This window comes from Eimeria tenella, genomic scaffold, assembly GCF_000499545.2.
Source record: "Eimeria tenella Houghton genomic scaffold, Eth_scaff73, whole genome shotgun sequence".
Lineage (NCBI taxonomy): Eukaryota > Apicomplexa > Conoidasida > Eucoccidiorida > Eimeriidae > Eimeria > Eimeria tenella.
Window position 1 is genome coordinate 22,803 of NW_013543445.1, and position 22,689 is coordinate 45,491.

General features: G+C 49.5%; 4 protein-coding genes across 4 annotated transcripts in view; 3 read left to right on the plus strand and 1 right to left on the minus strand.

Moving 5' to 3' along the window:
* The window catches only part of ETH_00013925 (dpy-30 motif-containing protein, putative), a gene marked incomplete at both ends in the record, with an annotated part of 3,559 nt that extends 717 nt beyond the window's left edge, over positions 1 to 2,842 (plus strand). The window contains 4 exons of the mRNA XM_013378089.1: positions 1 to 120; positions 480 to 896; positions 1,376 to 2,172; positions 2,393 to 2,842. Coding sequence (XP_013233543.1) covers positions 1 to 120; positions 480 to 896; positions 1,376 to 2,172; positions 2,393 to 2,842 — 1,784 coding nt within the window. The remainder of the gene's footprint in view (positions 121 to 479; positions 897 to 1,375; positions 2,173 to 2,392) is intronic.
* A 1,148-nt stretch (positions 2,843 to 3,990) lies between these two features.
* On the plus strand, positions 3,991 to 8,209 carry ETH_00013930 (uncharacterized protein; the record flags this gene model as incomplete). The annotated part of the gene is made up of 7 exons (XM_013378090.1): positions 3,991 to 4,113; positions 4,923 to 5,201; positions 5,470 to 5,505; positions 5,981 to 6,386; positions 6,827 to 6,998; positions 7,491 to 7,632; positions 8,048 to 8,209. The coding sequence occupies 7 exons, from the start codon at positions 3,991 to 3,993 to the stop codon at positions 8,207 to 8,209; spliced, it is 1,320 nt and encodes a 439-aa protein (XP_013233544.1).
* Positions 8,210 to 9,371: 1,162 nt separating this feature from the next.
* ETH_00013935 (DNA-directed RNA polymerase III subunit, putative) lies at positions 9,372 to 15,160 on the plus strand (the record flags this gene model as incomplete). The annotated part of the gene is made up of 4 exons (XM_013378091.1): positions 9,372 to 10,289; positions 10,703 to 10,750; positions 11,740 to 13,516; positions 13,899 to 15,160. The coding sequence occupies 4 exons, from the start codon at positions 9,372 to 9,374 to the stop codon at positions 15,158 to 15,160; spliced, it is 4,005 nt and encodes a 1,334-aa protein (XP_013233545.1).
* A 982-nt stretch (positions 15,161 to 16,142) lies between these two features.
* ETH_00013940 (vacuolar sorting protein 35, putative) lies at positions 16,143 to 22,384 on the minus strand (the record flags this gene model as incomplete). Its single annotated transcript, XM_013378092.1, has 16 exons — positions 16,143 to 16,150; positions 16,344 to 16,433; positions 16,691 to 16,757; positions 17,097 to 17,249; positions 17,535 to 17,687; positions 17,881 to 18,042; positions 18,548 to 18,741; positions 19,164 to 19,445; positions 19,580 to 20,026; positions 20,141 to 20,261; positions 20,419 to 20,486; positions 20,608 to 20,737; positions 20,956 to 21,193; positions 21,397 to 21,706; positions 22,084 to 22,180; positions 22,301 to 22,384. 16 exons carry the CDS (start codon positions 22,382 to 22,384, stop codon positions 16,143 to 16,145), a joined length of 2,604 nt encoding a protein of 867 aa, XP_013233546.1.
* Positions 22,385 to 22,689: the final 305 nt, after the last annotated feature.

Genomic DNA, 22,689 nt, shown 5'->3' on the forward strand with positions numbered 1-22,689 from the left:
GACGCCGTCAACAGCAGCAGCAGCAGCAGCAGCAGCAGCAGCAGCAAGGAGCGCAGCAGATTCTCGGGGGCGCACTACGAGCTGCGGGCAGCCCCCAAGGCCTTCGAGCGGTGGAAAATGGTGGAGACTTTGCTGCTGTCTTTGAACTCCAAACCCAAAATAAAAGCAGCAGTTGTTGCTGCTGGACTTCTTTACGGGGGGGGGGAAGAAGAGCTTTACCCCGCCTTCAAGGAGGCCTGGCTGGGCCTCAGCACCCACAGGGTCATCGGTGCGCCCCTGCTGCTGCTGCTGCTGCTGCTGCTGCTGCTGCTGCTGCTGCTGTTGTCGCTGTTTGCTGGCAGCAGAAAGATGCAGTGAGAAGCACGTGCTGCAGCGGCGAGCCCCGGCCGCTGTTAGACGCGGGCCCTGAGGGCCTCGGAGTCCTGCAGGCCCCACAACGGAGTCTGCTGCTGCCGCTGCTGCTGCTGCTGCTGCTGCAGGGGAGGGCAGCAACCTGGTGCCGTGTGTGCACGTTGAAGACCTGTGCAGCCTGGTGCGGGCCGTGGCGCTGGAGCCGGAGGGTGGGGTTGGTGCTTATTACCACATTTGTGTGGACTCGAGTTTGGTGAGTCAGCGGGAGATACTGGAGGCGATAGTGGGGGAGCTGGGATCGCCTCTGGGATCGCCTGCGGGATCGACTCCGGGATCGATCCCAGGGGTCACCCCCGAAGAGGCAGCCTTGGCCACCGTCCCAGAGCTTTTTAAATATGATTTGGCTTTCGAAATGTCTCCCCTGATGTCTTCTTCTTCGGGCTTTCCGTGGCATGCAAAGTCGGGGCTGGTGAAGTCCATCAAGCTCGTCGCTGCGGAGTTCTGCCAGTCCAGAGACCTCAGGCAGCTCAAAATCCTCATCACAGGTCAGTCTTTTCATTTTTATTTCTTTTTTTCTTTTTTATTTCCCTTTTTCGCCACTTTTCGCGCTTTTCCCCCCCAGCGCCTCCCCAGCGCGCGCCGCCGGCGTGCCGCCCACGTCGAGAGTGGTGTACACTCTCGACCTGAGCGCCTTGCGCGCCACCCGCAGCTCTCGCGCCTCCATTTCTCGTTTATTGTTTAATTAATACTTTTAATTTTAATATATTCATGGAAGTATCTTTATTTTCAACTTTTTTAACTCTCAAGAGCAGCAAAATAAACCCTTTTTGCGGCGGTCACCCAGAGCGGCTGAACCAAACCGCCCCTGCGGGTCACCGGACGAGCAGTTCGTGCACCTCTTTCCGTTATTTTTGATTTATTTTTGATTTATTTTGATTAATTTTAATTTAGTTTAATTAATTTTAATTTATTACATTCTTATTCCCCATTTAAACGGGTCTTTCGTGCTGCTTCCAACCTCCAGGGCCCCCCGGCAGCGGCAAGAGCACCATCAGCGAGCGGCTGGCGTCTTACTACAACATACCTCTTATCAAGACAGCTGAGGTGGTGGAGGTAGCTCGCGCAGCAGAACTTGACTCTGCTGCTGCTGCTGCTGCTGCTGCTGCTGCTGCTGCAGGCCCAGCAGCAGCCGCCGGGGGAGCCGCAGCAGCAGCAGCGGGAACAGCCGCAGCTGGAGCCGCCGCAGCAGCAGCAGCAGCAGCTGAGGAGCCCAAGAAGAAGGGCAAGAAAGCAGCAGCAAAGAAAAACCGATTTGATGCAGAGACCCTCGGCAGCTTTTTTGTAAACAAGCTGCAACAAAACGCATGCAGATACAGAGGCTTTGTTCTGGACGGCTACCCCCGCAGCTACGCAGAATGCATGTCTCTTTTCCTGCATCCCAAGAGCGAAGCAGGCCCAGAAGCAGACAGCAGCAGCAGCAGCAGCAGCAGCAGCAGCAGCGGCAGCAGCGGCAGCAGCAGCGGGGGCGGAGGCGGCGGCCAGGAGCCCGTGGGGCCCGCAGGCGCAGCAGCAGCAGGAGCAGCAGGAGCAGCAGCAGCAGAGCAGCAGCTTGCTGCTGGCGCAGACCCGCGGCTGACCCCAGACTTTGTGGTGCTGCTTGCTGCTGCAGCAGACACGCTGGAGCAGCGGCTGATGCTGCTGCCTCCTGCTGCTGTTGCTGCTGCTCACAACGACAGAGATGGATTTAAAAGACGCATGCAGCTTTACACTCAACTCAATGAGTCCACAGAAGGCAGGCCCAAGCTCGTCGACTTCTTTCAAGTACCAAACCCTAAACTCTAAACCCTAAACCCTAAACCCTAAACCCTAAACCCTAGCGACCCTGCGGCGCCGGTCGCAGCGCGAATAGACTAACTCCTGGAACTCCATGACTCACCAACAATCCATCATCATTTATTATTTGTTTTTTATTTATTTATTATTTTTTATTTATTTATTTATTCATTTATTCATTTATTTATTTATTTATTGTTTATGATAGGAAAGAGGCGTGGAGGTGCTGACGCTGCCCACGGACGGGCGGAGTGTGGAGGAGCTGTTGAGTTCAATTGTAATTTATATTTCTCGATTTGGAGAAATAAAAAACTTTTTACTAAATCCGGACTCTTTGCTGCAGCAGCAGGAGCTGCTGCTGCAGCAGCGGGAGGCGGAGCAGCGGCAGCGCGAGGCCGAGCAGCAGCAGCAGCAGCAGCAGCAGGCCGCACGCCTGCTGCAGCAGCAGCGCGAACGCGACCTCCAGCGCATGCGGAGAATTGCTGAACATGAGCAGCAGCTGCTGCTGCTGCGCTCTGTGCCTCTTAGAAAGTATTTGCTGCAGCACGTGGCCCCAGCACTTTCCGAGGGTTTGCTGGAGGTCTCGAGGGTTTTGCCCGAGGACCCCGTCAGCTACTTGGCCCAGTTCCTCTTTGCCAGGGCCAAGCGCCTCGAGTGAGGGTTTAGGGTTTAGGGTTTAGGGTTTAGGGTTTAGGGTTTAGGGTTTGGGGTTTGGGGTTTGGGGTTCGGAGCGCCAGGTGCTCAAGGGCTTTCTGGGCTGTTGAAGGGCCCAGAAAGTTGCAGGGAGGCGTTGCTCTTCGCTGTAATGAGGGTTTAGGGTTTAGGGTTTAGGGTTTAGCGTTTAGGGTCTGACACCTGGGTTCTTGTTGGTTTATTCGCGGGACTGGACTGCACGAGTCCAGTGAATTGGAATTTCACTCAAAATCCTTGAAATTCAAATAAAAGACAATTTTATTTATTTAAAAGTATTTAAATTTAAATTTAAAACAATTTGCATTCAATTTATTGAAATGCAAATGGGGCTGAACTGACTGGCGCCATGCTGCGCAGAGGTGTCGAGACACTGCGTGCATGCACACGGAACACAAAAACAAAGAAATAAATAAATTAAATTAAAAATAAATAAAAATAAACTTTAAAACATTTTAAATAATTAAATAAATAAATTAATTCATTCGCTGGTCACGCCACAGACGGCCCGCGTGATGTACATACACCTGCATCTTTGGCGAAATGCATTTACAGTTAATCATATTTATAATTGAGTTGTTGCTGTAAAAATAACTCAAATTAAACTTTTCAAATCTTTTGAAGCTATTTGTGATTACAGTCTAGGGTTTAGGGTTCAGGGTTTAGGGTTTAGGGTTTGGGGCTAGGGTGACCTCTAAGGCGGGTTGTCGATCAAGACACTAGAGCCACTGCGTGTGCTCCTGGTGTTGCTTAGAAGCAAAATTAATTAAATAATTTATTATTTATTTATTTATTTATAAATTTTATTTATATTTACATTTTGATTTATTTTTAAAGCCGTTGGAATGCATTTACGAGCACAACGGGGCTGCATGCGCGTTCTTTGAGCTCCGCCGAAATCGCTACGAGCTCCTAGCTGTAAACCCTAACCGCTAAACCCTAAACCCTAAACCCCAAACCCTGGACCCGAAACTCTGAGTCGTAAGCGCTTGAAGTTCTCAGTTGTTGGAAGGCAATATTTTTTATATTTTTGGGGGAAATCTGTTGAATGCAGCCAATTGCCGCCAGCCCCAAGGCCAAAGCCTAAACCCTAAACCCTAAACCCTAAACCCTAAAATGGCGGAAACGGCGGCCCAGGGGCTCTCGAACTTCGCTGGCTCTGAGGCGGATTTATCGGCTCAACTCAAAACCCTAAAAGAAACAAATGAAAGAAAGGCGAAAGAAGTTAAAGACATAAAGGTGACAGAAAGCACGAGGCAAATAAAAGAAATAAAAAATAAAAATAAAATAAAAATAAAAATAAAAATAAAAATAAAAATAAATAATTTAAAAGGGAAGTAAGTTTGGGAGCAGCAGAAAGTGGATATTAACGTGGCAGAGAGCAGCAGCAGAGAAGTAAAACAAAAACCACACAAGTAAATAATTAATAAATAAATATATATAATTAATAAATAATAAATAAATAAAAAACAAATAAAGATGAAATTGAAAATAAATCCACAAGTAGAGGCACAGGCGCGCAGTGTATGTACACCCCAGAGAAGTTCAACTATTCATCTGCAGCTCTAATTTAATTCAAACAAAAAAAAAACTAACTATTCAAAATCAGTTTTATTTTATTTAAAAAAAAAGTAAAATGTAGACAAATGCATGCGCAGCTGCGGTGTACGTACACTGCATTTTAGCATGTGCTGCAAAACCCAAATGCCAAAAAATCGAAAACAGAATAAATAAAAACTATTTTACATATTTTTAAAAGCACGTTTGTGAGGATAAATAAATTTTATTTATTTTTTAGTCTCTTTCTTCTATTTGTGGCAGCGATTTAGGGCTTTTTCTAAACCCTAACTCTAAACCCTAAACCCTCGCTTTCACTTAAAGGCCTTACTATGAGTGCTGTAAAGAGGGTTGCACAACACAAAGGCCTCCAAGTATTAAACAAGGGTTTAGGGTCTAGGGTTTGGGGTCTAGAGCTTTGCTGTTGCTTCTGCTGCTTTTGCTGCTTTTGCTGCTGCTGCTGCTTCTTCGAATCCTTTTTGCTGCTGCAGCGCCGCACAGAACTGACAGTGCTAGAGACGCAGGCGCTGCAGCGGGCGCTGCTGACGCTGCTGCAGGAGAAGCGCAACGAGCCCCCGCAGCAGCAGCAGCAGCAGCAACAGCAGCAGCAACAGCAGCAGCAGCAGCAGCAGCAGCGCCTCTCCGCTGTTGCTGCTAATGGCATTTCTTTAGAAACAAGACATGCACTTCTCTCCAAAGAAAGCAAAAAGACAAAAACGGAAATGCTGCAGCTGCAGCTGCAGATCAGCGGCGCCCAGCGGCTGCTCAAGGTCTGATTATTCTTTTTTGAGTTTTCAAAGTTGCATTTTCATTTCTTCAGTTTAATTCGATTTAATTTTAACTTAGTTTTATTTAAGTTCAATCGAAATCAATTTAAAGCCAAGTTTATCTTGGCTCATTTTTTCTGCATGTTCGTTTTATACGCTGGAACCGCCCCAGCTGCTGCGGCGGCGACTCCGCAGCGCGAAGCCCTATAGAAGGGTTTAGGGTTTAGGGTTTAGGGTTTAGGGTTTAGAGTTTAGGGTTTTGTGCCTTCAGGAAACCATAAAAAACGGAGAACTCGAGGCAGCGGAGGTGCAGCCTTGAGGTGCCTCAGCGGCGCCAAAAAAAAAATTTAGTTTGAAAATAATTTTCGAATTATTTGACTTAAATAAATAATTAAGTAATTAATTAATTCATTTATTTCCGATTTTCAGGAAATAAATCAATAAGGTGGACTTTGAAATAAATTGTTTCACTCGGATGAAAAACCCAAAAAGTTCAAATAAAAGACTTTAAAAGAAATAAAAGAACAAAACAAATAGCAATTAAAATGGGAAAAATTAATTATTTTTATTTTGAAAAAATATCCTAAAATGTGCAATTAAAAAAAGCCTTTTTGAAACTGAAAGGAAGCAGTGAGTCTTGACGAAAAAAGGAAAATAAAAACGAGAAGCAAATAAAGACAAGTTGAAAATAAAGTGCCCGAGAAAAAAAGCAATAAAAAACAACAAGCAGCAAAAGAAATGCAAAAAACAAATTAGTGGCAGCAAACAACTTTTGTTTGCAGCTGCGAAGAGATGCTTTTGAATTTCGAAGAGACATTTTGTTAGCTGGAGAGGAAATCCCCACGGGATTGACAAGTGGGGAGGCCCTTTTGAATTGGCTCCAAACGAGAATTCTTAATTTGCAAAAAAAAGAGAAAAAAATCGAAAATAAACTTCTCGAGTCCAAAGCTGAAGGCCGCCGGGGGGTCCCCGGGGGGCCCCCCTCTTGGGGCCCCAAGGAGGGCCTCCTCAGGGGCCCCCTGGCGCGCTCCCTGGGGGGCCCCCTGGGGGGCCCCCTGGGCGCCCTTGGGGGCCCTAGTAGCGGGCTGCAACATATTGATTTGCATCAATTGAAAATAGAAAATAAATTGTTTGCTGATAAATTGGAAGAGTCCAAAAATGATGTGGCAACTAAGAAAAGGATTTGCTGTAAGCAAAAGATTGTTCTTGCAGTTATAATAATAATAATAATAATAATAATAATAATAATAGCAATAATAATAATAATACTAATTATAATAATAATAACGATACTATTAATAATAATAATGGTAATAGTAACAATAGTAATGATAATAATAATCATAATAATTAATAATAATGATGATAATAATAATAATAACGATACAAAATAGTAATAATAATGATAGTAATAATACTAATACTACTACTACTACTACTACTAATAATAATAATAATAATAATAATGATAATAATGATAATAATGACAATAATGATAATAATGATAATAATAAGAATAAGAATAATAATAATAATAATAAATATAACTACAATTGGAAGGAAAACACAAAATGAGAAAGAAATGAAAAGATAAAAGTGAGTGCGCGTGTGCTGGGGTGTATGTACAGCTCGGACGCTGCAGGAGCAGAATCTGCTGCAGCAGCAGCTCAGCAGCAGCAGCAAAACTGCCAGCTGCTTAGCTGCTGCTATTCAAAACAAAACAGCAGCGCTGCAGCAGCTGCGGAAAGCTGCAGCAGCAGCGCAGCAGCAAAAGGAAGCGACGCGGACGGAAACCAAGCAGTGCGTTTGCTGCTGTTGCTGTTGCTGCTGCTGCTTCTACTGCTTCTGCTGCTGTTGCTGCTACTGCGCTGCTGCTGCCGCTGCTCCTACTGCTACTGCTTCTGTTGCTGCTTCTGCTGCCGATGCTTCTACTGATGCTGCTAGTGCTGCTGCTACTGCTGCTGCTACTCCACTGCTGCTGCTGCTGCTGCTGCTTTCTTTTGAGTTCTTATAATTGCGATCTTTTTATATATTTATTTGAAGTTACTTTATTGTGTTTGTTGTTCTCATCTTTGCCATTATTGTCATTACCCTTTTCCACTTTACAGTTGCTGCTGCTGTTTACTGTTGCTGCTGCTTGCTGCTGCAACGGGCAGCTGTCTTCCCCTGCCCGTGCCTAGGGTTTAGGGTTTATGGTTAGGGTGTAGGGACTCCGGTCAAGAACTTAAGACCCAGGCTCCACAGCTTAGGATTTAGGGTTTAGGGTTTAGGGTTTAGGGTTTGAGCGTTCAGGCTGCTGGCGCAGTCGCGCAGCAGCAGCAACTCTTTTCAAATATCCGATTTGGTGCGGCAGAAGGCGCTGCTGCTGCAGCAGCAAAAGCTGCTGCGGGCGCTGCAGCGGAAGTTGCAGGTGGCGGAGCTGGAGGCCCGCACAGTGCGCAGAGACGCAAAGCCAGATCCAGAAAACAACTAAACCCTAAACCCTAAACCCTAAACCCTAGCTTCGCCCCCAAACCCTAAACCCCAGCGTCCCGCCCCGAACCCCTAATCCCTAATCTCTAATCCCTGAATCCTAAACCCTAAACTCTTAAGCAGGAACCCTCACTCCAAGCCGCTAGTCCCAAACCCTAAACCCCAAACCCTAAACGCTAAGCCCTAAACCCTAAACCCTGACCTGGTGTTCGGAAGGCACCCCAGAAGTGTCGGAAGTTTGAAACCCTTGAGAAGTCCAAAAGACAAACAATAAATGCTATTTTAAAACATTTTACTTTTATTTCTTTTCTTTCGCTTCCATTTATTTGATGGAGAAAGCACAAACTGAGTAAACGCTCCAACTGCGCAGCGCGCAGCAGCAGCACCAGCACCAGCAGCAAGAGCGTCACCAGCAGCAGCAGCAGAAGCAGCAGAAGCAGCAGCAGCAGCAGAAGCACCAGCAGCAGCAGCAGAAGCAGCAGCAGCAGCAACAGCAAGAGCAGCACCAGCAGCAGCCAGGGCCATACAGGCAGCAGTAGGAGCTGCTGCTACTGCGGCTGCTTGCGCAGCAGTTGACTTCTGCAGTCGGCTTGCATTTTTGAAGCTACAAATAAATTAAAAAAATAAATAAAAAATAAATAAATAAATAAATAAATAAATAAATATGCAACAATAAATAATAACAAGTAAATAAGTAGTGAGCGTTTCCTAACGCCGTTGCAAACGAGCAAGACAGTCCAGTTTCACTGTCTTCTTCTGACGAAGAAACTGAAAACTAAAATCCAGAGTCTAGGGTTTAGGGTTTAGGGTCTAGGGTTTGGGGTTTAGGGTTCAGGGTTTAGGGTTAAGGCTGGTTTCCACTTGGCTATCGCTGGCTTCCTATTTTCAAACCCTAGAGCAGCGAATTCTTTCGCTTTTAATGATTTGTTGCTGTTGTTGCTGCAGGTATTCCGTTTCTGAAATCAACATAAGTTTTAAAAAGCTTAGCAGCGCAAATCTAGCAGCAGCAGCAGCAGTAGCAGCACCAGCAGTAGCAGCAGCAGCAGCAGCAATGATGCAACAGGGCTGCATTTAGGGCTGGTTCGGGCGATTTGGGGCAAATGGAAGCCTAAACTGGGGCAAATTGCGTCTAATTTAAATTTATAAAATTAAAACATTAAATTAATTTAAATTTGAACTTCTTTTTGTAGATTTCGAGTAATTTGCAGCGAAAAGAAACAGCAGCCTGCGCATCGGGGCTTGGCGCATGCAGAGCGGCAGCTGCTGCTGAGGCTCCGCGGCAGCTGCTGCTCACACATAGAAATGAAGTAAATACAAAGCCTTTTGGTTTAATTTTTGGCTTTTAATTAGTTTATTTGCTTCATTTTCTTGTTTTGAGTTCCCGGCTGCTGCTAACAGCAGCGGGAAGAGCAGCTGCTGCAGCTGTTGCAGCTGCTGCAGCAGCATCGACGGTCGCAGCTGCTGCTCGTCGCTCCGGCGAAACGTTAGTGCATTTTTCTTTTAGTTTTTCTTTTTATTTACTTTTTTAATTTTATTTTTACCTCCCAGGCTGCATGCAGCCTTAAAGCGCCCCCAAACTATGTAGCTGCGCTGGCTGCCGGGGAGGCCGAGCGGTTGCTGCTTCGTTTTATGTGAGTCTTCCGCTGCAGCAGCAGCAGACTGCATGCATGCAAGGGGCCCCGGAGCAGCGCAGCAGCAGCGATGCAGCAGCCTTTGGGGGGCCCCCGCAGGCCGGGGGGCCCTCCGAAGCCCGAGGGGGGAGAAAACCCTAAATTGGAGGATGGGGGCAGCTCCAGAGCAGCACTAGGAGGTGTTGCTGCGAAGAGGCCCTTTTTTGGTCCAAAGATTCCTCAAAAGGATGAAGACGCGAAGGCAGCAGCAGCTGCTGCGTCGTCCCCCCCAGCAGCAGCAGCAGCAGCAGCAGCAGACGGCGGCGACGCCCAGACGCCGAAGAAGGCCCCCCCCCCCAGCGCAGCAGCAGCAGCAGCAAGAGGGGGCCTGCCCCCGTTCGCGGCGAAGAAGCCCGGCGCGCGCGTGGCCTTCTGCGGAGACCCGAGCAGCAGCAGCAGCAGCAGCAGCAGCAGCAGCAGCAGCAGCAGCAGCGGGTGCCGGGGGGGCGCGCGGGTGCAGCGGCTGCAGGAGAAGTGGCGGCTGCTGCCGTCGTTCATCGCATGCAGGGGACTGGTGTCGCAGCACTTGTCTTCTTTCAACTATTTAATTGAAGAGGGACTCCGCAGCATCGTGAGAGCAGCAGCAAACCGATTAATTCGTTCTGATGTGGATAGTTCGTTTTTCATGGAGTTCATGGATGTGCGTGTGGGGCCCCCGCGGCTGGAGGACTGCATGCAGCAGCAGCTGCTGCAGCAGCAGCAGCAGCAGCTCACGCCGCAGCTCTGCAGACTCCGCGAGCTCACCTACGCGGCTCCTCTTCTCGCGGAAATTGAATTTGCAAAAGGAAATGATATTATCAGAAGAAAAGGAATCTTTATTGGAAGTTTGCCAATTATGCTGCGCAGCAAAGCTTGTTTGCTGCACTCCAAGACGCAGCAGCAGCTGCAGCAAATGGGCGAGTGCCCCCTGGACCCGGGTGGCTACTTCATTGTCCGCGGCACTGAAAAGGTGCTTTTTGCTCATCTATTTGTTTGTTTATTTGCTTATTTGTCGTTCAGTATTTGTTTATTTTTATTTATTTGTTTTATTTATTTGCTGTTTATTTGGCGGGTTGGTGGGTTTTGTTTGGGCGCTTTTCCAGGCTCTGGGGAGCAGGGAAAGGCCGCCGGTGCTTCTCTGTGGCTTCGCTGCTGCTGCTGCTGCTGCTGCTGCTGGTTGTATTGATTTGCTGCTGCTGCTGCTGACGGCGATAGCCTGCTGCTGCTTGGGCTCCTGCTGTTGCTTTTTGTAGTGAGGTTGTTCTGCTGCCGTTGCTCTCTGTAATTACGGCTGCTGCTGCTGGCCGTATTGATTTGCTGCTGCTGCTGCTGCTGCTGGTTGTATTGATTTGCTGCTGCTGCTGCTGCTGCTGCTGTGTTCAGGTGCTGTTGATGCAGGAGCAGCTGTCTAAGAACAGGATCATAGTGGAGGTAAAAAAAGGAAAAATACATTTTGAATAAAAGTTTCAAAATTGAAACAAAACAAAAACAATCAAACATTTAGAAATTGTTTTATTTTGTTATTCTATACTTCTAAATTAAGGGCTGCTTTAGGGGCTGCATAGGCAAAAGCATGTATTATTAACTCATTATTAATATGCCATTTGTTTATTTAAATTTTTTTATTATTCATTTTTTACTTTGTTCGTTTTCTCATTCTTTACTGCTTTTTCTGTTCCTTGGCCATCTTACTTGCTGGTTTCTTCTGTACCATTGTGCGGCCATCCATAATTATTTACATTTTTATTTGTTCTTTTCCATTTATTCATTTTTTATTAATTATCTCTATTTATTCTTTTTATTCTTTCCTTTTTATTGCCTTTCTCATGGCTTCTCTTCAAAATGGATTTCTTGTTTAATTCAATTGAATTAGTTTCGCTTTCCCCGGCCCTGCAGATGCAGCAAGTTGTGGGGCCTAACAATAAACATTAAAACAAACAAATAAATAAATAAATAAATGAGTAATAAATAAATGGGATCTGAGAGAAGTTGCCTCGTAAACTAGTGCCTTCCAGTGTACGTACAGCTGAGAGCATGCACTGAAAAGGTCAACATTTGCATGCAGAGCTTTCTACGTAAATTGACCGGTCTATTTATGTAATGTATTTAATTATGCAAAATCTAAATATATTTACGATTAAAATCATGTAATATTACTATAATTTCACCTAGGACTGCAGCAGCACCTGTAGATATACATGTTTATGTAGGATATATATATATATCTATATATAAAATATACACAGATGTCCTACAATATATATCCATATATATATATAAAGATATAAATACACCATTGTACTCATAAATGAACATACACGCGCAGCAAGTTCGTTCCTGCTCGTCCGCAGCCGCTCACTCTGCTGCTGTTGCTGCTGGTGCTTTTGCTGCTGCTGCTGCTGCTGCTGCTGCTGCTGCAGCTGGACATGAAGCGGAACGTGTGCGCGACGGTGACGTCTGCGACTGCGGAGGCGAAGAGCCGGACGGCGGTGGTGCTGAAGGGGGGCCGGCTGTACGTACGGCACAACTCCTTCACAGACGATTTGCCCTTGTGCATTTTGCTGCGGGCAATGGGCGTGGAGAATGACCAGGAGATAACGCAGCTGATTGGGTCTCCTGCTGCTGCTGCTGGGGAGAAGGGCCCCGCTGCTGCTGCTGGGGAGGGCTGCTGCGCCGCAGCTGCAGCAGAGCCCGTGTCGCTCTCGCTGCAGGACTGCCACACGGAGGGGACGCTGACGCAGCAGCAGGCGCTGCTGTGGGTGGGCTCGCGGCTGCGGCTGCGGACTTACGGGCGGGGCTTTTTTGCTTCTTCGCGGGAGCGGGAGAGCCGCAGCAGCAGCAGCAGCAGCAGGAGCAGCGCGGAGGAAGCGGTGGAGGCGCTGCACCGCGTGCTGCTGCCGCACCTGGCGAGCAGCGGGAACAACTTCGAGGCGAAGCTGCTGCTGCTGACACTGATGGCCCGGCGCTGCTTAGCAGCAGCAGCAGCGCCGCAGCTGCTGGACGACAAAGACTACTACGGCAACAAAAGGCTGGAGCTGGCGGGGCAGATGTTGGGTCTTTTATTTGAAGACTTGTTCAAGAGGTTTTGCGCGCAGACGAAGAAGCAAATAGACTTCGCGCTGACGCGCTTCCACCAAACCCGCAGCAGCAGCAGCAGCAGCAGAAGCAGGGAGGCCCTCGCCTACCCCGACTGCACCCGAAACCTCCCCACAGACATCATCACCCGAGGCCTCCAAACGGCACTCAGCACTGGCAACTGGAGCATCAAGAGGTTCCGCATGGAGCGCTCGGGAGTGGCGCAAATCCTCTCGAGACTTTCTTACATCGCCACTCTCGGAATGATGACAAGACTGAACTCGCAGTTCGAAAAGGGCCGCAAAGTCTCGGGGCCCCGCGCCCTCCAGCCCTCCCAGTGGGGGGTCTTGTGTCCGTGCGACACTCCCGAGGGCGAGAGCTGCGGACTTGTGAAAAATTTGGCATTATTGACTCATGTGACGACGGACGCGCCGGAGGGCCCCGCGCAGCGGGCCCTCTTCGCGCTGGGGGTCGAGGAGGCCCCCTCGTTGGGGCCCCAGGAGCTGCATGCAGCAGCTGCGGGGCACTTGGTGTTTCTCAACGGGGCCCTCTTGGGGCTCCACAGGAGGCCCCAGCAGCTGCTTGCTGCAGTGCGGCTGCTGCGCCGCAGGGGCCTCCTGGGGCCCTTCCTGTCTGTACACCGCAACGCAGCGCACCGCGCCATCTACGTGGCCACCGACGGCGGCCGGCTCTCGCGGCCGCTGATTCTGGTGGAGGGCGGGCAGCCGCTGCTGCAGCAGCAGCAGCTGCAGCAGCTGCAGCGCGGGGAGCTGGCCTTCGGGGACCTGCTGAGCCGCAGCGTCCTCGAGTGGGTGGACGTGAACGAGGAAAATGACCTTCTTATTGCTCTCGACGAAGACAGCATTTGCCCCGAAACCACCCACCTCGAAATCGACCCTTTGGCCATTTTGGGAGTTGTTGCGGGACTTATTCCCTACCCCAACCACAACCAAAGCCCCAGAAACACCTACCAGTGCGCCATGGGCAAACAGGCCTTGGGCGCAATTGCCTTCAATCAATTCAACAGATGCGACACTCTACTCTACCTCCTCGTCTACCCCCAACAGCCCCTCTGCAAGTCCCGCACTCTCGACCTCATCAACTTCAGCCAGCTGCCAGCAGGTGCCCCCCAACACAGCCACACCACCAGCAATGGCTGCTGCTGTGCTGCTGCTGTGCTGCTGTTGTGCTGCTGCTGCTGCTGCTGCTGCTGCACACACGGAAGTTGCTGGCTACCCACACGCATTCGTGCGTTTTTGTGTTTGTGTTCATGTTTTCGTGTGCACATGTGTGAATAATGTAAAATAAATTGGAAATAGTACAAGTAATTTGTTTCGTGCTTGAGAAGCGCACAAGTATCCGCTGCGCGGACGCGTTCAGCTGTAGGTTGTCAGGTGTCTGTACAGTGCAGGATTTTTGCAGCGCGGAAAGAGGAGCATTCGGGTGTACGTACAGTGGCTTGGGTTGAGCTTTTGGAGCTGCGTTTTGGAGTTTGTTTGTGCAGGTCAGAACGCGAGCGTGGCAGTGATGAGTTACAGCGGGTACGACATAGAAGACGCAATAGTTCTGAACCGGGGTTCCGTGGATCGGGGTTTCGGGAGGTGCTTCGCAATAAGAAAACACACTGTGGACTTCAAGCAGTACTACAACGGGGCTTCGGACCGCGCCTTCCCCCCGCCCTCGCCTTCGGAGGGCAGCCGGGGCGGAGGGGGCCCCTCCGGGGGGGGCCCCCCGGGGGAGCGGGGGGGCCCGCGTGGGGCGGGCCGGGGGCTGGCGAGCAAGCGGTTCGCCGCAGTGGGGGAGGACGGGCTGGCAGAGGTGGGGGAACTTGTGGAACAAGACATGGTGTTGGTGAACAGGTTTTCGCCAACGAACACAAAAGCTGCTGTTGCAGATCCGCTGCGGCTGCAGCGCAGCGACTACAGCCCCGCCCCAGTCAAGTACAAAACGCCCGTGGCCGCGTACGTAGATCGCGTGCTGCTGACGGAAAGCGCAGAGGGCTGCAGACTGGCGAAGCTGATGCTGCGGCAGACGCGGCTGCCAGAGCTGGGGGATAAGTTCTCCTCGCGGCACGGGCAGAAGGGGGTGGTGGGGTTGATAGTGCCTCCGGAGGACTTGCCGTTTGCAGAAGACGGCTGGACTCCGGACTTGGTGATGAATCCGCACGGATTTCCCTCGCGGATGACTGTGGGGAAGCTGCTGGAGCTGCTCGCGGGCAAAACTGCGCTGCTCACGGGGCAGCTGCAGTACGGCACTGCGTTTGGGGGTACCCCCGCGGCGGAGCTGGCGCGGGCGCTGCTCGCGGGGGGCCTCCACTACTCGGGGAAGCAGTACCTGACTTGCGGGTTCACAGGGGGCCCCCTGCAGGCGTATGTCTTCTGCGGGCCCATCTACTACCAAAAACTCAAACACATGGTTCAGGACAAAATCCACGCCCGCGGCAGGGGCCCCCGCCAGCTGCTCACGCGCCAGCCCACCGAGGGCCGCGCCAAAGACGGGGGCCTCCGACTTGGCGAAATGGAAAGAGACTGTCTCGTGGCTTACGGGGCCTCGGCCTTGCTGATCGAGCGTCTGGTCTTGTCCAGCGACGCCTTCGAGGCCACGGTCTGCACGCGCTGCGGCCTCATTGGCTCCAACGGCTGGTGCAACATGTGCAAGAGTTCCGCCAACGCAGCCACTGTGCAGATTCCCTACGCATGCAAGTTGCTTTTCCAGGAACTCATGAGCATGAACGTCTGCCCCAGAATTTCCCTCAAAGAGGTCTGAACGCCGTTCTAGGGTTTAGGGTTTGGGGTTTCGGGGATCGGGTGGCGCCCGTGGCTCGCGCGCTGGCCCAGAGCAATCCCCAGCTTCCACTCATTTCTACTGCTTCTGCTCGCCCAGAGCGAGCCAGGCAGACCACAATAACATTTTGTTCACCTTTTCCTTCAATACTGTCAACTCCACTAGCGGCCTAAAGTGAATTTAGTTAGTTGCGAGACGCAGGGCAGCCCCGCAAGTCGCTGCGACTACGGAACTCGGAAAACTCCCCCCGTAGGGTTTAGGGTTCAGGGTTTGGTCGGAAGAAGCCCCAGGCCAGTTCCGCCACCCGCCTGGGCAGCTCACAGCTGCGGGTATTCATATATTCGGCAATTTCGCTGTAGATCAAGTATCTTCATGTATTCAGTTCAAGCTAGAATTATGTAGATGCACCCAAAAATCAGAGCCCCACACACCGTAGAAACCTCTACAGAAAAGCAGCTGACGCTGCAGCAGGTCTCGTGCTGCAGCAGCAGCAACGGGCGCTGGCAGAGGTGGCGCCGTAGAGTGGTTTAGGGCTTAGGGTTTAGTTTAGGGTTTAAAGTCTAGGTTCTAGGGTTTGGGGTCTGGCAATGGGCGCGGGGGCCGCCGCCTTTCTTCGAGCCTTGGTTTATCTTTATATTTCAATGGAAAGGTCTAGGCCTAAATGCAAATGCAACGCAGGCAGCTCCAGGTACACTCCAAATCCTCAACCCTATAAAGATGTGTAAAGATGTGTGCGTGAGCTACACATTATGTGTACATTAACAAACATTGCGCATATATATATATATATATAGGGTCCATGTGCATAGATGCATATATCTATATATATATATATATAGATATATATATATATATCAGTGGAAGCACCAGCACCGCACAAGTACATTTAATGCAACACGTAAATTCTACATGCATGCAATTATATACTTCCCATGCAGATTCTGAAGTAATCCTAGGTGTTTGTCTACACATCTGCACAGCAAGTGCAACAAACCACGCTATACATGAATGCGAAACTGCACATTCAAAAGACGTTTTCCTGCTTCAAGGAATGCCCATGCAAACATACAAACACAAAGATACATAAATCCAGAAAATATACAAATGTAAATATAAATATATTGCCAACTGGAGGCGTTTCTCTGTTTCAGGTGGTGCCACCCACCGCGGTACTTGCCGCTACCATCCGCTTGCTTCTTCCTGCGCAAGTGCTGGAGAGTGTTTCTAAAGTTGTTCATAACGCTGCATTCTTTGTCTGAAAAGAATGCGAAACAAAAAGATGAAAACGAACGAAATGACGCTAAAAATCAAAAATCGGGAAATAATGAATTAACTTGCAAAAACAGACAGCGCCACAACGCCGCTGCGCGTGCACAACGTGAACACCCAGTTGGCTTACTCGGTCCTACAGACCCACTTATCTACACCCTATCCGCTAAAACCTAAACCCTAAACCTTAGCCCCAAACTCTAAACCCTAAGCCTTAGCTCTAAACCCTAAACCTTGACTCACCCAGCTCCGCGAACCTGCAGTGCTCTGCGCAAAGCGCGACCAAATTTTGAATGAAGTCCACAGTGACCTGAAGCAGCAGACACCAAAAAAGCAGCAAGAATGAAAACAACAACCAAGGGAACAACGATAATAAGGGAAACGATAGCAAGTATAATGATGAAACAGAGAGGCAGTAATGAAGATGAACCGCAACAAAAATACAGGCTTCTGCTGTCGCACTTGCTGCTGCACTAGGCCGCGACATTGCGTATAAACCACTGAGAGGCTGAAACATATAAGCCTTATTTCCTACGCCTGGATGAGTTTCCGCTTTCTAGCTGGTGTTTGAAGAAGACGATGAACCTGAATATGGAATATGGATTTGCTGAGTTCAATCATAATAGTCACAATTAGTATCCTTGCTTACTTCAGGGTTGTTTTGATCGAAGTAATAAACATATTTGTCCAGGATTTCAATAAAAAGAGACACATGTGATGTGCTCGCTTGCACGCAAACATCTGCTATCTTCAGGCACTTCTGCAGACACTCCAGAACCCTCCGGCTATCGCGGTACTCCGCCTGCGACAGGGTAGAATAACACCATAACCTTAAACCCTAAACCCTAATTCCTGAATTTCTAGCCCTGAGTCAATAGTTCCTGCGGTTTCCTCAAGCAGGGGAATACGTTAGAGTACGGTCTTGAGAAAGGCGACAAACAAAAACCCCTCAACGCTAAACCCCTTGCTGGTCATCCCTTTACCCGGCGCCGTTGTCTGCGGCCTCAGAAAAAGCTGAGATCTTGCACGAAATAATGGATTAGGTTGCTAATTTACTTGAATTCAATTGATATTGATTAAAACTGACCGCGTTCCAGTATAAATGGGAACAAGACAAAACAGCCCTGCACTGATCCGGCTTCTTGAGGAGCTTCGCTCCGTGCTGGGTCACTCTCGAGGCAATCGAGTCGTAGTTTTCTCTATCAAGTCCGCGGATGAAGCCCGACATGCATCCCACCATCTGTACAGCATACAAGATGCCGAAATCCGCTTCTTTGAAGTGCCTATACACTCCAGTTTGCGCCCTTAAACGCTGCCTCACACCGTGCACTGCTCAATTAAACCCTTTCTCTTCATCCGTTACTGCATGGGCACGCAACCCACGGATGCAGGCAAGGGGTTTAGTGCTCTGAATCTACGGTTTGCCTGCGTACTTCGCTCAGCGCTGCGAACTGCCTCTTGCTTTCAGTTATCTCCTCCTCGAAACAGACCAATGCCTGGCTTATGAACTCGTGGCAGATCGCCTCGTAGCCGCCCACAGCTACGTTCGCATTATCCGCAGCCATGGCGGCCACCAGCCACAGCCTCAGGGCCATCTGAGATAGCACAGGGGATAGAAACGATTAGAAGCTGATGACTGATCAATTTAAGCATGTATGCATGTATATATGCGCAGTATACGTATCCACTGATGAATACATATGGATATATATACGTATGTGTACACGCACTTGGATACATATTCGCATGTAAACACGCGGAATTATGTTTCATATGTATAACTGCAAAAGCAGAGCAATAATAATCTGCTCAGGAATCCACAAGTTGGGCGCAGGGGCAAGCGATTTTGGCGTTTATTCGCATGTAAACAAGAATGCCCCTTAAATGATTGCTAATCCACAAATTCAAGCTCCTATTCTTTAAGTGTGTCGCCAGCGTGAATTGCTCGCCGGCGCCTCGAACTGAACCAGCAGTAGGTCAAATGTAGGTAGAAGCAAGGTACAAACATTGCTTTATATGAACATGGAACAATAATATAGGGATAATGTTCGCAAGATGTAAAAGCCCAAATGTAGACTCAAGCCTCTTATTCATACGTACCTCCGCATCAATTTGGACGAGCTCTAGGCAGGTCGAATGCATGAACTGGCAAATCTTCTTTCCTCCATGCGCTGGTGGAGTGACATCTTGAATTCTTTGTTCTGCCTGCTGCTGCCTCTCGATAACGGACGGCAGCAGCCGGCACGCAGAAATAACCAAAGGCGGCAACAACACACGCAGGCAATTGGGACCCCCTGCACAAAAAGAAACAGATCGATTTTGCACAAACCGTGCATGCACATGCATGCACGGTTTGTGCGATCTACTGCTTAACACTGTAGAGTTGCAGGTGGTCGGTCATATGTTGCTGCAATCTCATATCAGATTAGGCACGTAGTTCAATCTTCAACTTCAAAAGAGTGCCCAGAGATAACGTCAGGATTGGCACCTATGTTATTCAACTCTGCGCCTTAGAGCGTCTTATCAGCCATCCGTTAAAGTATTTGCAGCATAAAGAGGGACGAAGCGACGAGGTCAGGGAAAAAGATACGTGCGGCCAAACCAGCATAGCTGCGAAGGAGCGGAGCAACTGCTGCTGCTGCTGCTGCTGTTTCTGCTGTTTCTCTTGTGCTTACGTTGCAGCGGCAGCAGCTGCGAAATATCGCCTTTATCTCACCTTCTGAGAATTTGCTTTTTGCGACAAGAAGTAGACTGAAGTGGTCATCAGTGTCTTCTGCCTTGGCGAGATGCACAAGCATTGCGAGCTGTTGCAGCTGCTGTGCAGCTTCTGTTGCTATCGCTACTGGCTCCTCCAGCGCTGCGCTTTCGTCATCTAGTCTTTTTTCTGAACCCTCTTCCCGTAACAACGGAGAAACCAGACTCAGGAAACGACCCAGAGATTCCGCAGAAGACAGCGGAGTGCCGGCAGCCACCACCGCAGAAACCATAGTGCTGGCCACTGCACCGGAACAGCACAGAAGCAATCAGCGAGTTGCAAACAAACAGCGCACAAAAGGAAGCTACGACAAGCTCTATGCGTGACAACATTCCTCAAAATCATACATCAAGCAAGGCGCGTCTGCTGCAACTCACCACTATTTCTAGTGGAAGTATCCAGGAAGTCCATTAAGGGAGCATAACTCTCGATGTTCAGAACTTGCAGTGACAAGACACGCAGCGGTGCCGCCAGCAGCTCCATCAGCGCCTCCATGCCCGCCTCCGGCAACGGCTTCAAGTGCTTGTTGCTAGTGTCCGTTCGAGCGGACGCAGAGGCTGCATAGCTTCCGTCGAGTCCTGTGGGGCTCAGGGTTACGCCTCCCGGGCTGTGCAGCTTCGCCAGGCTTGGGGGTGACCTTCCCCCAGCCATTCCTGCAGCAGTTGTCAGCGGGGCCGCAGACGGGCGCTGAGAGGTTGCCACGAGGAGGCGGTGAGCGCTGTCAAGTATTTGAGACACGTAGTCGATGCGGGAGGGGAAAAGTGTGAGACAGAAGTTCAAGAATGCCACTTGCAGCGCCAGCAAGCTGGGCAAGTCCATTGAGCCTGCAACGACAAACGCAACCCCATCTCCACTTCATCACTTCAAAATTCGAGAGTTTAGGGTCTAGGTTGTCAGTTCAACAACGTAATCCTTTTGTTTTGCCAAGTGCAGCTTGCCTCCCGTGGGCGAGTCCGACGGCGTGCCACCGCCACCTGAGTAAGTGAGAATGGCAGAGTCGACCTGCGATTCTATGAAGTTCCGAAACAAATCAAACACGGATATGTCCTGGGGCAGAGCCTGTGAGAACAAAATCCCAGGAAAAGAAGCAAGATGAGGCATATGCGCATATTAAGGCTGCCTCAAGCTCACTACGGAAGGCTGTAGGAATATAACAAAATAAATAATGAAGCAAAAGAAAAGATAAAACGACAACCTCTAACGAGGAAAAACCCACCTCTGGATCTGCCTGAAGAAAGCTGGTAAGTCTTCTGAGCAAGTTCACCAAAACAGGCTTCAGCGCCACTGCAGCAGCCGAGGCAGCACAGCACGTGGTGGCATACGCTGCAGTATCCAGCAGCACAGCGGTAGTAGGATATGCAAAAGGACAGCAGTAGAGATTTGCGTAGCACCGGCCCAAGCGTACCTCCTTTTTGTACATTCGCAGTTTGGGCCAGCAGCTGGTCCAAAGTCTGCAAATGGCACTCATCTGAAAACACCTGCACGACGCAGTCGAGCAGGTACTGCTGCGCCAGGGTGTCCTTGCATGCCATTATCTGCACGCCAGCACAGAAGAACAGCAAACCGTTTCCCTTTTTCACAGCGCAGGAGGCTCAAAACGCTGCTGCGCACGCCGCAACTGGTCTCCCGCAGTTGCTACAAATGCGGTACGCTGCAGATCGCCAAGCAGCTCCACCGGTGTCGCAGTTGTTGGAATATCTATCGCAGCTTTTTAGAATGTCTTGAGTACAAGTGATCTGCAGAGGCTGCGGACCTGCTGCAGAATGGCTGGTAGTGCCTGCGTCTTGTAGAACTCGACCGTCATGCCTTCAAGTTGGGCCATGCGGACCAGAGCTGAGCCAACAAGCACTCTTAAATCTTGCCTTTCGTTTTCTCTTTTTGCACGGTCTCTGACGCTGCTCTGCTGCTGCAGCCGCACCCACAAACGGGCGCTCTCGTTGAAGTTCGTCAGCAAAAACAAAAAGGCATCTTCCGCACCAGAGCCGCCCTCTCTGCAATTCATTTCGACACAGGTTCAACACGCACGCGTTGCGTGTACCTAAAAGCCATGGCAGTTGCGGCTACAGTAATTATTTGTTCAGCATCTTGCAGTATGATATCGTGGCAAAAACTGTACATGTGCAAAACAACCAAAGACACGAATGCATCTTTTACTGCGCATCTGTGTTTTCTATCACACGGAGCTGCAGCTTACTGTTCATACTCCGAGCCCTTGTCTGGCAATACGTTTCTGCAGAGTTGGGTGAGGTAAAAGCGGAGAAAGAGACCCCGCATAGGATGCTGAACACCTTTGCAGAGTTCCGTAAGATCCCTCAGAATATCTGCTGCTGGTGCTTCCTTAGACTTTATAAAAGCAACACCAACTGTCACTAATAAGTACAAACGAGGAACAATATTCCCCGCGTGCTGAACCGTCTCATACAGATCTGCCAGACGGCGGCCATGGCGGGACTTGTCCGAAAAAAAGGCAAGCAGGTGCTGCAGTTCTTGAAACACTAGCATGTCTGCGGAGCCCATGCATACAGATGTGGACAGAAAGCTAGGATGCAGTAGAACACATGCTGGTACAAATTTAAACATGCAAAAAAACTCGATTTACGTGTATTCAACCAGAACAGGCTAAGACGCAATGACAAATTACTACTTGTATGCACGCGTGGCTTCGTTTTGTGCATGAATGTACATAATTACTGGCATAATATGCATGCATGCACTACATAGTTGTCAACCTGATACACACAGAGCTCCAGCTTAGTGCTTCGGGCCGTACACACAACTTGCCACAAGTGGGCTCGAAGGTCAGGGCCGCAAGAATTGTACAATGTGCAAGCAGCCGAACAAGTGGCAGGACTGAACTTTACTACTGCTGTTCTAGGCTTACACAGCTCGTAGTAATGCTTTGGTGACAAAAGAGAGGTGCGCAGTTCACTGACGAAGTTGGAAGCATGTTTTAAGGCGTCGCGCAGGTTGTCGCTGTCCTGCAAAACGGCAAAGTTTCTCAATGCCTTAACTTCCAATTAAAATTTCTTTGCAGAGTTACCCTTCTGCTTCAAATGGGTAAGAAATATCAAAAAATCCAGTAATGAAGCCAGTCTCACTATAGCGCGCTTCATGTAACAGCCCTGCTCCCGGACCACCGTTGAGGCCTCCTCAAGAAGCTTCTCTTGCTCTTTCTCTTGCATCTTAAGTCGAGCAGTGATTCAGTGCTCCACGCTTAGGAGTAAATGGTGCGCCTTTCCTGCTTCTGTGCCGGTTGTTCACGCGCGAGTCGAGCGCCCTGTGTACAAGCCGCCAACATATTCTCTGCGGTGCCCAGTATACTGCTCAGAAGTACTGCATATCACCAGCATGAAACCAAGCAACCAAGGTGCAGCAGCTTGTGTCCGTGGCTACTGAAAGCAAGAAAATGACAAGACATCTCGGGCAGCCTGCTGTGGCTGTTCTGCAACGAAACTCCCGTGTGGCCCCGGATCGCCAGGAATTGGAC